The 13501-nt window shown below is 32.9% G+C and overlaps 1 protein-coding gene and 1 long non-coding RNA gene across 3 annotated transcripts in view; one reads left to right on the top strand and one right to left on the bottom strand.

Annotated features, from left to right (window-relative positions):
- The window catches only part of LOC149797769 (kinesin-like protein KIF13A), a 56584-nt gene that overhangs the window by 37758 nt on the left and 5325 nt on the right, over positions 1-13501 (bottom strand). The window contains exons 3-8 of the mRNA XM_089962713.1: positions 13390-13437; positions 12921-13004; positions 8616-8678; positions 6344-6418; positions 5235-5314; positions 2032-2151 (exon numbers count right to left, since the gene is read on the bottom strand). Of these exons, the coding sequence (XP_089818839.1) occupies positions 2032-2151; positions 5235-5314; positions 6344-6418; positions 8616-8678; positions 12921-13004; positions 13390-13437 (470 nt within the window). The remainder of the gene's footprint in view (positions 1-2031; positions 2152-5234; positions 5315-6343; positions 6419-8615; positions 8679-12920; positions 13005-13389; positions 13438-13501) is intronic.
- The window catches only part of LOC149797770 (uncharacterized), a 61046-nt gene that overhangs the window by 45148 nt on the left and 2397 nt on the right, over positions 1-13501 (top strand). The window lies entirely within an intron of this gene.

The following is a 13501-nucleotide window of genomic DNA, read 5'->3' as shown; positions in this document are numbered from 1 at the left end:
TCAAAGGAAATTGCAATTTTTGAATGTTGAAAAACAAAAGGCTCAAAACCAATTTTCTTGTTAAGTAATAGTGAACAGTCCATTGATTTGAACTGAATTGAATTATTGCAGTTTTTTCCCTTTATTCCTCTGTTTATGCTGTATTGTTTTAGTAAACCAAAAGTGTCCGATGCATCATAAGTAATCTATGGTGCTTAATCCTCTATTACTGACCACAAGAATGCATTCACATAAGCAAGCATGTCAAAAGTCAGTCCAAAATTTCCACCTAGACACTAATAGGTATATAGAAAGATAGTGTGAGAAACAAATGCCACAATATACTGGCAGATAGGATCATTTTCTAAACATAACAACGCTGACAAAGAAAATAAACAGTACAGATGTAAATAACTCTTTTCTAGTTACAAGAAATGTATTTGCCCAATCAAAACAAGGTGTTCAGCAAAACGTAAGTCTTGAGACATAAAAACATGGTGTTCAGCAAAACACAAGTCTTGAGACATAAAAACATGGTGTTCAGCAATACACAAGTCTTGAGACATAAAAACATGGTGTTCAGCAAAAAACAAGTACAGTCCATCTTGAGGACAAGAAAACTAGGGTCAATAGGTCATGCAATCTAGCATGGTGATATTACAATAATATACAGTTCCATTTTTACAAAAACCAGTTCCATTTTACAAAAGAAAGCTATGGCAGAAAAAGATACCTGAAGCAAAGATGTCAAACAGAATATAAATAATTGTGAAGAGATTGATACAATATGAATCAATACACTTTATAAATACAGATTTGCTGATGAAAATCAGACTTCTTTTTGAATTAATGTAAAATGAAAAAAATCTTGCTTAGCAGTTTAATTTTAGTATGTTATTTTTATTTCCTGATCAAACAGCCAAGCTGGAGTATGCAACCTTTCAATGTCCGCTTTGTGTCTTTGAGAGAGGTACTCATGTTTCACTCAAACCTCAGTTGATAGAGTATTGGACTTAAAATCCAAGAGTTGTGGGTTTGAAACCTGCCCAGGCCATCCCTGGTACATTGCCTCTGTATCCTTGGAAAGGCACTTATCTCCCATATCCTGAGATGGTACAGCCAATAACATGTTAAAAATGCCATTAAAAGCAACAACAAAAAAACCCAAAACAAAACTGTTAACTTGAAACTGTATCCCATAATGCACCTGTAACAATTATGAGCAGACAGAAGAGGGGTTTATAACACAATAAATTTTGTTGTCTCTATTGTATAGTTTTGGAAAAATCTTTCACAAAAGGTCACAGCTGCCATTACTTTGCCATGCTTGTTTCTCAGCTTGTTTGATGCTTAGGTGGTAATTTCATTTTAGCTCTTAGATGTGACTTTTTGTGTAAATGTCTTCTTGTGGTCAGTATCAGAATAACTTATCAAGCACTGGGTGTTTTTGATTTACTGAAACCAAGTATACTGAACAGAGAATGGTAAGGGGAAACAACTCTTACAATTCAATTCAACTGAGTTGACTATCGCTACGGCAAGTGCCTGTGTAATAATCATCTCAATTCAGCAACAGTTGATAAATATAGGTAACTCATAATTAAAGATGACCAATGTTAATAAAGACATGGTACATTTTATCCTTTTTATTTGTTACATGGTGTATGGACTGCTTTGGTGGCCTAGTGGTTAGAGCGTCCGCCTCCAATGCAGGAGGTTGCAGGTTCAAACCTTGGCCGATTCATACCAAAGACTTATAAAAATAGTACTAACAGCTGCCTCACTAGGCGCTCAGCATTAAAAAGTTAGTGCTAGGACTGGTTAGCTTGGTGTCAGGATAATGTGACTGGGTGAAACATCATGCGATATGTCTGAGACATGATGCTCCAGTGCAAGTCATCATTATAAACTGCCACATTGCAGACATTGTAGTGATATGACTGATAAATTGTTTAAGCTATGTTAAAAATCCAAAACACACACACACACACACATTAATGATGTATGTATTAAGTGCATGATTGTTCTTTTTTCTTCTCTTTTCTTAATTACCTTGCTTTGTGTAACCTTTGGTCAGGAGCTCCCATTTTCCGTGCCCTAGATCCCTGGTCATACATCATGGACATGTCATCCCAGTTCTTAACTACCATTTCTGACAAACCCTCCACAAAACTGAAAAGGGAAGTAGACAATTCTTACAGATTAAATGACTGGTCAAATAAAATGTGATTAATCTTAAATTAATGAAAAGATAACTGAATGCAAATTTAAACAAATTGTTAATGTGATTATATCAGACTTGATTTAAAATTACCCTATAATATATTATATTTATTTATCATTTTGCCCATTTTTTTATCATTTTCCCAATCTAATCTCTCTCTCTCTCTCTCTCTCTCTCTCTCTCTCTCTCTCTCTCTCTCTCTCTCTCTCTCTCTCTCAATACTTCTGTTTCTCAAGATGAGATCTTTCTGTCAAACAGTGTATTTTTGTACTCTCAACACCACTCTTTCTCTCTTTTCACTGGACTGTTTCATTAAAAAGAAAATACCTTCTTCAGAAGGCAAGTTTCACATAGTCGAATCATGTGCAACTTCCTCCAGGGTGTGGGACAGATAGTGATTTTTGAGCTATGCTGCGTGATGTAAATGCAAACTGGATAAAGCCATGTTACAAGCCGGATGCAGTCCACAGGCCATAGGTTACACATGCCTAATTTAAATACACAGCCAACATGGTATCATTCTGTATAAGAATATCAACCCACAAACAACATATTAGCTTGTCTTCTCACCCATGATCATAAATGGAATAGTCCTGAGTTTGTTTAACTTAAAGATTCAGTCACACACTTGAGAGATAATATTCTTTGTGTCATGTGTCTCATGTGTACTGTTTTTCTTTTGGTATTTAAAACTATCTTTCTGATAGCTCTCTAAATCTCATGCTCTCTTCTGAACAGACATGTCTATCTCCTTTATTCTAGAAACCATGTCCATTATTGTGTCACTCAGTCTTGGTAACTCTAAAATAATTCTAAATCCAATCCACCCATATCCATTTAGATCTGTATATCTTCTTTCTTAATGATTACATTATTTTTAGATGTTACCTTGTATTTCTTTCTGTTCTCATTCTCATGACTTTTTGCCTACCTTCATTAGGATTGGATGTTTCCATTCATCTTTCTACCTGTCCATTCATTCATATATTGTAAGGATTTTATATTTGTTACCTATATATTTTATTTTGTATACCTTTTACAGAAGTTTAACACTTTTGCTGGTATATTTCATCTTGTTTACACTTATTTGGATGGGCTGAACTTTTGAAAGATTTTGTGTAATTTGTTTTTAATTCATATTTTAAACTTTACCTTTACTTGGCACCATATTGCTTAGTTTGTGCTCAGATACTACAGCATACATATATACATATTTTCCATCCATTTGTCTGTCTATTATAGATACAGACTGACCATCCATCTATCTGTCTATTATAGATACAGACTGACCATCCATCTATCTGTCTATTATAGATACAGACTGACCATCCATCTATCTGTCTATTATAGATACAGACTGACCATCCATCTATCTGTCTATTATAGATACATACTATCCATCCATTTGTCTGTCTATTATAGATACATACTGACCATCCATCTGTCTGTCTATTATAGATACAGACTGACCATCCATCTATCTGTCTATTATAGATACAGACTGACCATCCATCTATCTGTCTATTATAGATACAGACTGACCATCCATCTATCTGTCTATTATAGATACAGACTGACCATCCATCTGTCTATTATAGATACATACTATCCATTTGTCTATCTATTATAGATACAGACTGACCATCCATCTATCTGTCTATTATAGATACATACTATCCATTTGTCTATCTATTATAGATACAGACTGACCATCCATCTATCTGTCTATTATAGATACATACTATCCATTTGTCTGTCTATTATAGATACATACTGACCATCCATCTGTCTGTCTATTATAGATACAGACTGACCATCCATCTATCTGTCTATTATAGATACATACTATCCATTTGTCTATCTATTATAGATACAGACTGACCATCCATCTATCTGTCTATTATAGATACATACTATCCATTTGTCTATCTATTATAGATACAGACTGACCATCCATCTATCTGTTTATTATAGATACATACTATCCATTTTTCTGTCTATTATAGATACATACTTCCATCCAATTGTTTGTCTATTACAGATACATACTGTCCATCCATCTATCTGTCTATTATAGATACAGAAGGACCATCCATCTATCTATTATAGATACATACTGTCCATTCATTTGTCTATTATAGATACAGACTGACCATCCATTTGTCTATTATAGATACATACTGTCCACCCATTTGTCTGTCTATTATAGATACAGACTGACCATCCATCTATCTGTCTATTATAGATACATACTGTCCATCCATTTGTCTGTCTATTATAGACACATACTGTATAGCCATTTGTCTGTCTATTATAGATACATACTGTCCATCCATTTGTCTGTTTATTATAGATACATACTGTCTATCCATCTGTTTATTATAGATACATACTTTCCACCCATCTGTCTGTCTATTATAGATACATCGATAGATACATACTGTCCATCCATTTGTCTGTCTATTATTCTTGTACATACTTTCCATCCATTTATCTATTTTATATATATATATATATATATATATATATATATATATATATATATATATATATATATATATATATTGTCCATCCATCTGTCTGTCTATTATTCTCATTTTCTGTACTTGCAAGCTGATTTGGATCTGCTGTCAGATATACATGTGATGGTTATGAAAATGTATTGTCCACCTGTCTGTCGGTCTATCTGTCCATCTGTCTGTCTCTAATACTCTATGTCCCCACATGCCTTTTTGGATGCATTGTCAGATAGTCATGTGCTTGTAATAAGGGTCTGTCAGTCTATATAGTCATATATAGTCATATGTCTGTCTGTCTGTCTCTGATTCTGTGTTCTCACATGCCCTCTTAGATGTGTTTTGAGATAGTCATGTCATTGCATTGAGGGTCTTTCTGTCTATATAGCCATCTGTCTTTTTGTCTGTCTATATAGCCATCTGTCTGTTTGTATGTCTATATAGCCATCTGTCTGTTTGTCTGTCTATATAGCCAGTGTCTGTATCTGTCTGTCTCTCATATTCTGTGTACTCACATGCCCTTCTGGATGTGTTGTCTGATCGTCATGGGATTGTTGTGTGGATTAAGCAGGTCAGTCATCTTCTCATCCATGATCTATAATAATAATAATAATACATGGACAGGTTTCATGGTTGTGTTCAAACTTAAACTACCAGTGCAAAGTGCATGTGTTACTGTGTACATTTTCTGGCATTAATTGGAATACTTCTGGTGAATTGAGTGAATGAGTGCCTTTGTTCAAAATTTATAAGTCAATAATATTGAATATTATCAATAACTAAAAATTGGATTTAATTTTTTTTAAATAAATAAAAATTGGATTTAATTTTTAAAAAAAAGATAATCAAGCAATTTCCTTCTTTGACACTATCTATTTGTCTGTCAGCTACCCAATAAATGAATGACTTATTAAAAATCATTAAAGTCATATGCTAACACAAATCACATATTTAGCTTCTAATAATCTAAACCAATGCATAAGACTAACATGACAATTTGTTCACCCAAGGCAGACACTTGCTATATCAAACAAATAGTGGGCTCTAAAATTTGAAATACTTCTGGGACTGTTACAATGAAAACCTGTGAATGAAATTGCTTTAGAATTATGCTTTAATCAATAAATCAATGAAATATGCTACTAATTATAAACAGTTACTGAAAAGGAAAACATATGCAGTATATTAAATTTAGATATAACCATCACAAGTGACTCCAGAAATTGTAAATAACCGAATTTAATTTAAACAGAGATAAACTATTATATAAAATGCCATAAAGGATGTTCCTAATAATATCCTATTTCATTATAAAGTGGACTATACACAGTAAATGGAGTGTACTATACACAGTAAATGGAGTGTAATTTACACAGTAAATGGAGTGTACTACACACAGTAAATGGAGTGTAATTTACACAGTAAATGGAGTGTAATGTACAGTAAATGGAGTGTAATGTACAGTAAATGGAGTGTACTGTACATAGTAAACGGAGTGTACTGTACATAGTAAATGGAGTGTACTGTATATTGGCAATAAAGGAAGTAACTTTTCCATGTGAAATACTGTATAGTTGGGAAGTATAAACTCAAAACAGTGATGTCTATACAATTCCTGATTTACCTCAAGGTAGGACACAGTGATCTGGATGTCCATCCCTGACTTATCTTTCATGTGCTGAAAAAGACTACGGATTACCTGAAAAACAAAGAAATTATGGTCATCAGTGACAAAAAGTCAAAACTGTATGAAACATTTCATTTGAAATGGAAAATATTTCTTAATTGTACAAAGAACAAAACAAATTAGAACAACATTAATGGATTTCTAACTCCCATTGCTTTTCATTGCATATTCCAGCCCATTCCTCCTATCCCTGTCCTAGTCTGGTACTCACTCCCATCAACCCAATCACGCAGACAATGAACCAATGGTCACCATGCCAAATTCATCACATATATAACGTGTCTTCCTTCTATGGATGTATATTTGTCATTTTCTCAGAAAATAGTTCACAATGTCATAATAATTGAAATTTTTGTACATCTGACCTTTGACTACCCCTAGGGACCCTAGGTGTATGAGTCACTAATGACTCTGTCTTGAAGATGGTTACCATAGAGGCAGCAGAACTGCAAAGTCTCAAGAATTACCACCCTGCAGTTTAGAAGGTCTGGTAATGAACACATGAACAAACAGACAGACATATATATAGATAGCTGGACAGAAAAAGGAGGGTATAACAGTATCACCAATGCATCTTACAAAAGAGGATAATGAACAATTTCACATGCTTATTACTTTAAATAAAAGTGGAGCAAACTTCATAATTTCAGTTACATTTAATCAACGTATTTTTGTTTTTTTTTTGAGTTATCAAAGCTTATAGTTGCTTTAAATCTTTAATACTGTAGTCTAGCTTTTGGGACCTTCACAGTGTATGCACTCACATGCTGATTTGTATTATATGTGTATTCTCAGTGTTTGCTCCCACAAGCCAATTTGTATTATTTAACACTGTGCAGTCACTCAGCTGAGGTAAACAGAGATAACATGAAGATAAACAGTGTTGACAGACCTAGTAAATCTTTTGATTGTGGCTGATTAACAGAGGTGGAATACCAGCTGCGCAGAGGTGAAGTAGAATGGGACAATAGTAAGTCTGAAACTTAAAAATGACTGGTCATGAGAAGCAGCTATTTATGGGAGAATATTTTTCTGAGGATAGAGTGTAATAGTGAGTGTTAAGCATTGCTAAAGTAACTTAAACCTTATTAGAAAAACATTACCACAACAAGTATTTGATTACTCTTAGAATCAAACGTATTCATCTAACTTTTGTTGATGTCTTTTTTTATCACCAACACTGAACAGCCAATGGCATTGAAGCAATCATTTCATACATGAAGACTGCACTTTACTGATACAGTTATGTATGTTTTAACATTAATTATAAAAAAATTTGAGATTTTCATTATAACCAATAACTTTTTCACAGTAAATAGCTGAACTAAGAATTTTTGTCTTCAGAAAAGCAATTATGACACATGATAAAATTGAATATATAAGGCTAAAAACAACTTTTGCTGCTGCCTCCTTCCCACAATGCAATGCCAAAAATGGCATGCATTACAACAAGCACTAATAAAAACATCTTGAATAGGAAATTGAATAGCAATAAGCTTCTAGGAGACCATGATAATGGTATAAATGTGGACTCTTTTCTCCTATACAATTTTGGCACAGACTTAAAGGAAACTTATTTCATATAATTAAATGTGTCTTTTATTTTCTCTCCTACAAATTACAAATTACTGACCTAAAAGACAAGATACAAAATGTTCAAAGGGAAACAAGAAGAATCAGACCAAAATAATACCAGCAAGATAATCATCTACTAATGGCTTTACTTGATATAGTTGTAATCCCTGGTTTGTTCTGAGGTCCAGCATCCATAAGGATGAATGCTTGTACAGCTAATTTAGGTGGATTAATCTATTTTTAGTTTCATCTACTTCAATTCAATGGTGGCAACAACTGGGCTGCCTCAGAAGTTTGTGGTACATTTATATATAACAAATATACTGACTTATAAGTTGAGTTCAACTGCAAGCAACACAGAAACTGATCTGCCATCACATAATCTGCCAGCAGATCATGGTTTGTGTTATTTCTTTTACTGAGTATGCCTAATAAACTGCATAGACCCAGATCTGCCAGTGTATTATGCAATGTATGCAATGGCAGATCTGGGTATGTGCAGCTTGCAGTTAGACTTGACTTCTAAGTGAGTACAGATCATACTTACAATGCACATCTAGTTTTACAATTAATAATTGTTGTCAACTAAATGAAGTTTAAATCTGAAAAAAAGAGAGAAAAAAACTGAACATACCATAGGCATAATTCCAGGATTGTCCTCATCACCTGACATCAGGTAGGTCTTCCCTGCACCACTCTGTCAATGAGATCCAAACAAAGCCATATGACCATACTCATACATAAATGGGTTCGCTACCTTACATAAAGTTGACTTCAACAGGACAATATTAAATATAATTTTTGTGTGGCTTCCAATTTTCCTGGTTATATTGTAAAATAAATGTCATTTTTATCAGTACTTAAATTCAATGACTAGTGGAGGATTCCTATTGTTTCTGAAAAAAACAATAGTTCACTGGATATTTCAATTCAAGATTTCAATCACAAAATCACTGAACCATTGTAAATACAAAAATTCACAGTACTTTTTAAGTTCCTGTACAGCTTTTCCTCATTTTAACCCAGTTGTTTGGATCCGCAATTGCATGACCACATTATGTACTAAATCACATTACATTGAGAACCGCAATATGTATGGAAATGTCTTATTTTGAGAAATAGCATAATATACAGAACCATGGTGTAGCAGGCACTATCAAAATTTGTTAAATAATGGTGTTTTGAAAAGGAAATAAGGATATAAGATTATGTTGTTTTCTTTCAACCAATATTGTTATAACTGGTATTATTTGGTCTTGGGTATTATTTGGTCTTGGGAACCATGTTAAATCTGGAATCTATTTATAGTAAGGCATAGTGTAATGAGGAGAGCTGTATTTAAAACAGACGACACTGTTTTTCCATTCCATGACATACCTGAAAAAAAATCCCTTATAAAATCTAAATCATACTATCAACAAGTTGCATTTATCAAAAAGCTCAGCCACACAAGTAGAATTTATGAAATAATAAACAATAAATTTAAAGTTGCATCATTTCATTCATTTCTGTATGGGCACTTTATTGCTAACAGAACTAAAACCAAGAAAAAATCAGTAAAACGGACACTTTATTTCAAAGGATCACCGTCATTCCAACATTTCATGTGTGTTACCTGGAAATAAGGTTCAGGGAGACAACTTTATATGGCTGAAATTACACTGTCTGATGCATGTGTTTAAATCTTTTCAATTACAATACCAGAGTAACTAATACAATGAATACTAAATCTGATTTCAATCAAATGAGTTCAATGTGATTAAATAGAGTGAAATGTGTTTTTAAAGGAGACACATGAATGCACATCAAATTTTCCTTTACAGGCAAGAAAGGGATGAAACTAAAGGTAAACTTAAGATAAGGGAAATTTATAAATGTTGTTCTTTATGGACAAGTTTCATTAGGAAAAGGCGAAATTGACGGTAAACTTAAGATAAATGATTTGTAAATGTTGTTCTTTATGGACAAGTTTCCTTACATAGAAGTTTGATTGAAAATAAGCTTAAGATAAGGGATTTATAAACATTGTCCTTTATGGACAAGTTTTGTTAGATATAGGTGAGATTGAAGATAAACTTAAGATGATTAATTTATAAAGTTAAAATAATAAATGTATTAATACCATCCTTTATGGACATGTGTCCTTTAGAGAGAACTGGGACTGAAGATAACCTTGAGATAAGAGAGTTATGAAAATAGTGTCCTTTATTCAGAAGTTTCATTAGAAAGAGGTGATGTGATACTAAAGAAAAATTTGGGAAAAAAAGGATATAAATACAGTTTGACCCCACTATAGCATGCTCCATTATAACATGAATTTGGATATAACAGGGTTGTGACGGAGCTCCTGAAATTTCAGTGCATTAATTTTTCTTGTATATGAAAAAAATAATTCTTCCTTAAAAGTACTAAAAAACGGAAAAAGTTTATTATCATTTTGGGGAAGAGATCACATATGAATATTACAAGACAATCATGGTGTGGCTCCTGAAATTTTATATGTATTTTTCTCGTACATGAAAAAGTAGTTTTTTCTTCTTTAAAGTATGAAAAATAACGTAAAAATGTTTATTCTGGGATCGCAAAGGGCTTCGCCAATGTCACAAACTTGGATTTTTTCCTTATTGGCAGCAAAATATACTATCTGGGGATTTTTTTATATTTGCGACATTGTTGGCTGTTTAAACTTGTATATACAACCATTGGTTTTGGAGTGGAGAAATTCAGAGGCCCCATGAAAGGAAGCTGCAAACTGGATCTAAAATGTGCTGAAATTTACCTATTGTTACATAAACAAATTCTTGGTTAATATTGACAAACCATCTAAACATTGCATTGTTATATCACTTATGTTGTGAGATATGCTTATTTGTTGTTGACATTTCTGGTAATGGAGATCAACTGGATGAGGCATTATCTCATAATCTATCTTTTGTTGGATTTTCAGCCGCTCACTAGTAATTAATATATTTACAAAGACTGACATTTGTATGTGGATGGTAAGTAAAATTCCTCTTCTTTTCACTCAGAAGGCAGCATCATGCTGCTACCACAAATGTGAAAAAAACCAACAAAAAAAAACATCTCACTTATTGGTTTATTCAACAGGCAGGGAGGAACAGTAACTAGACTAGTCCAAATGACTTCCAATTCCTTTTTAAAAATCTACCCAGATAAAATAGTTTGCTGAAATTTCAAAGGTAACAAATTACCTTTGAAGCACCGATTGTTATGAAAACGTGCTCAGCAATGGGAAACAAAATTAGTCTCAATCATGCAATACAATTATTTGATGTTGCTGCCACAATAAGAAATGGGCATTTGTTTGATTCTCCAAAGCTGGCTTTTAGCGGTGACTTCAATAATGCATGCACCCTTCGTCAAAGAAAGCTGACTACAATCTTCAATAAAATAAAGAACTTTTCTTCAAAGGAAGTCAGTACCAAACTTAAATAAAAGTAATGGAATCTGATGGAGTTTTGCATTTTCCAATGTGACTGGAACACGTTAACTGTACCGTGAAAGTTTCTTTTTTGCAGCGAAAAAGTTTATGCTTACAAATGCTACCAATGGCAGCTTAAAATGCAAACTAACTTTTACAGACTTGGGACGTACTGAAAAGTAAATGTGCTTCGTCATTCGTTACATGATTGTGTTATGTTTTTCCGCTAAAATCAGACCAATATGACCTGTGACAAAATTATTGAATATTTTAAATCTCTGTGTGTGTATATTTTTGATGGAATCACTTGTCTTATGGATTTATTGTATATGATGAGATTCGCAGGTTAGTACACAGTGTTGATACTCTATTCATGCTATACATTAGACATGTATATATAAACAGTATCCACATATATGTACCAATTTGTGGTTCTGTAAATAAAGTAAACTATTATATATGCCTTCTCTGTTTTCACTACAGATGTATTTCTCAATTAATATGCATCAATTTAAGATGGTAACTGTGTCGATGAAGCACGTGTTTTACTGCCCGCATTTATTACCTACCCCCCTGCGATTTTTTGGGGTACATGCATCATTTTCTTCAGCTAACTGACCCGGTTGCTTAGAGCATGGTTCAGTCTATAACACTGTCAGGTTCTATGGCTCCCAACTACTGTGTTATAGTGGGTCACACTGTATTGTCATGGACAAGTTTAATTGGTTAGAGTTGAGACTGAAGATAAACTTGAGACAAGGGATTGTAAATATTGTCCTTTATGGACAAGTTTCATCCATTTGAGGTGAGATTGAAGATAAACATAAGATAGGACACTTATAAACATTGTCTTTTATGTACAAGTTTCATCAGATAGACAAGGTAAGATTGAAGATGAACTTTAAATATGAAATATTACATTACTGTCCATTATAACCACATATCATTGAAAAGGAGGTATCTTTTAGGGCAGGTTTTAAAACAGACTGATCCATACAAATTCCATACTGAGACATAAGCTAGATGTCATTCAAAATAACACTCCACTGAATGTTCATTCAAATTATAAATGGACAAAATATGATTGAATTTTGTTTCCCTTTACAGTGAGTATAAATTTCTGTATAACATAGGAAATTCTACATGTAGACAGCATACAAAAAAGTCTTCTTGGAGACAAGAAGTAAAAACACTTTTTTTATCAGGTAATTATCAAAGTTACCTAAAAATGGAGATAGTTTTACCTGAAATAACTTCTGCCATTGGGTGAAAATAATATGACCATAAAGGTAGAAAAATTTTCTATCAAGGTACCATAATTCTTTTATCGATGATAAGCCCATTCCACACTTCTACATTGGAAAATTGGTATTTAAGAAAGTATTATAAAATTAGAAGTCTATTTTGCAATTTTTCATGAAATTTACATGATAGTAAATTTACATGACAGTAAATTTATTACTTATCATACAGGAAACACTGTCACATTATACATACAGCTCCATAAGCTAGGATGGTCACATTGTTCCCTTCCAGAGCTCTCTGTACAAGTGCTTCACACTGCTCTTTGAATATCTGACCCTGAAATAAACACAAATAAAAACAATTTCAAAAGAAAACTTTTGCTTGAAAACATCTTTACCAAGCTTAAACTTAATCTCTGATAAAGTAATTTTAAAGTCAATCCACTGACCTGTGACAATCTACTGAACTTCTTAGTTTTATGAGTCATCCTTGATATTTTTCATGGTGTATAATGACTACAGAAAGAAACGATTAAGTTCTTATAATAATAAATTATATTGTGTTTATGTTTTTTTTTATAAAAATATATTCATTAATTAAGCAAACTGACGCTTGTCAAATTTTGCTACTGTTATAACTATTAGAAAATAGTTTATAAAATTAAGTGAGAATTATAATTTGAACTGAAAGGAAAATATTTTTTGTGGTAAAATGATCTTACATTCTTTGCATCCGAGTCATAAGATGCATCAAAACTGAAGGTTTGCTCCTGTAAAGAGAAATGAATTGAGCATGGAAATGAATGTTGAATGCAATTAATAATTAGTAAACAC

This window comes from Sinohyriopsis cumingii, chromosome 6, assembly GCF_028554795.1.
Source record: "Sinohyriopsis cumingii isolate HCF-2022 chromosome 6, ASM2855479v2, whole genome shotgun sequence".
NCBI classification, from domain to species: domain Eukaryota; kingdom Metazoa; phylum Mollusca; class Bivalvia; order Unionida; family Unionidae; genus Sinohyriopsis; species Sinohyriopsis cumingii.
This window is presented reverse-complemented; position numbering and strand designations above follow the sequence as displayed.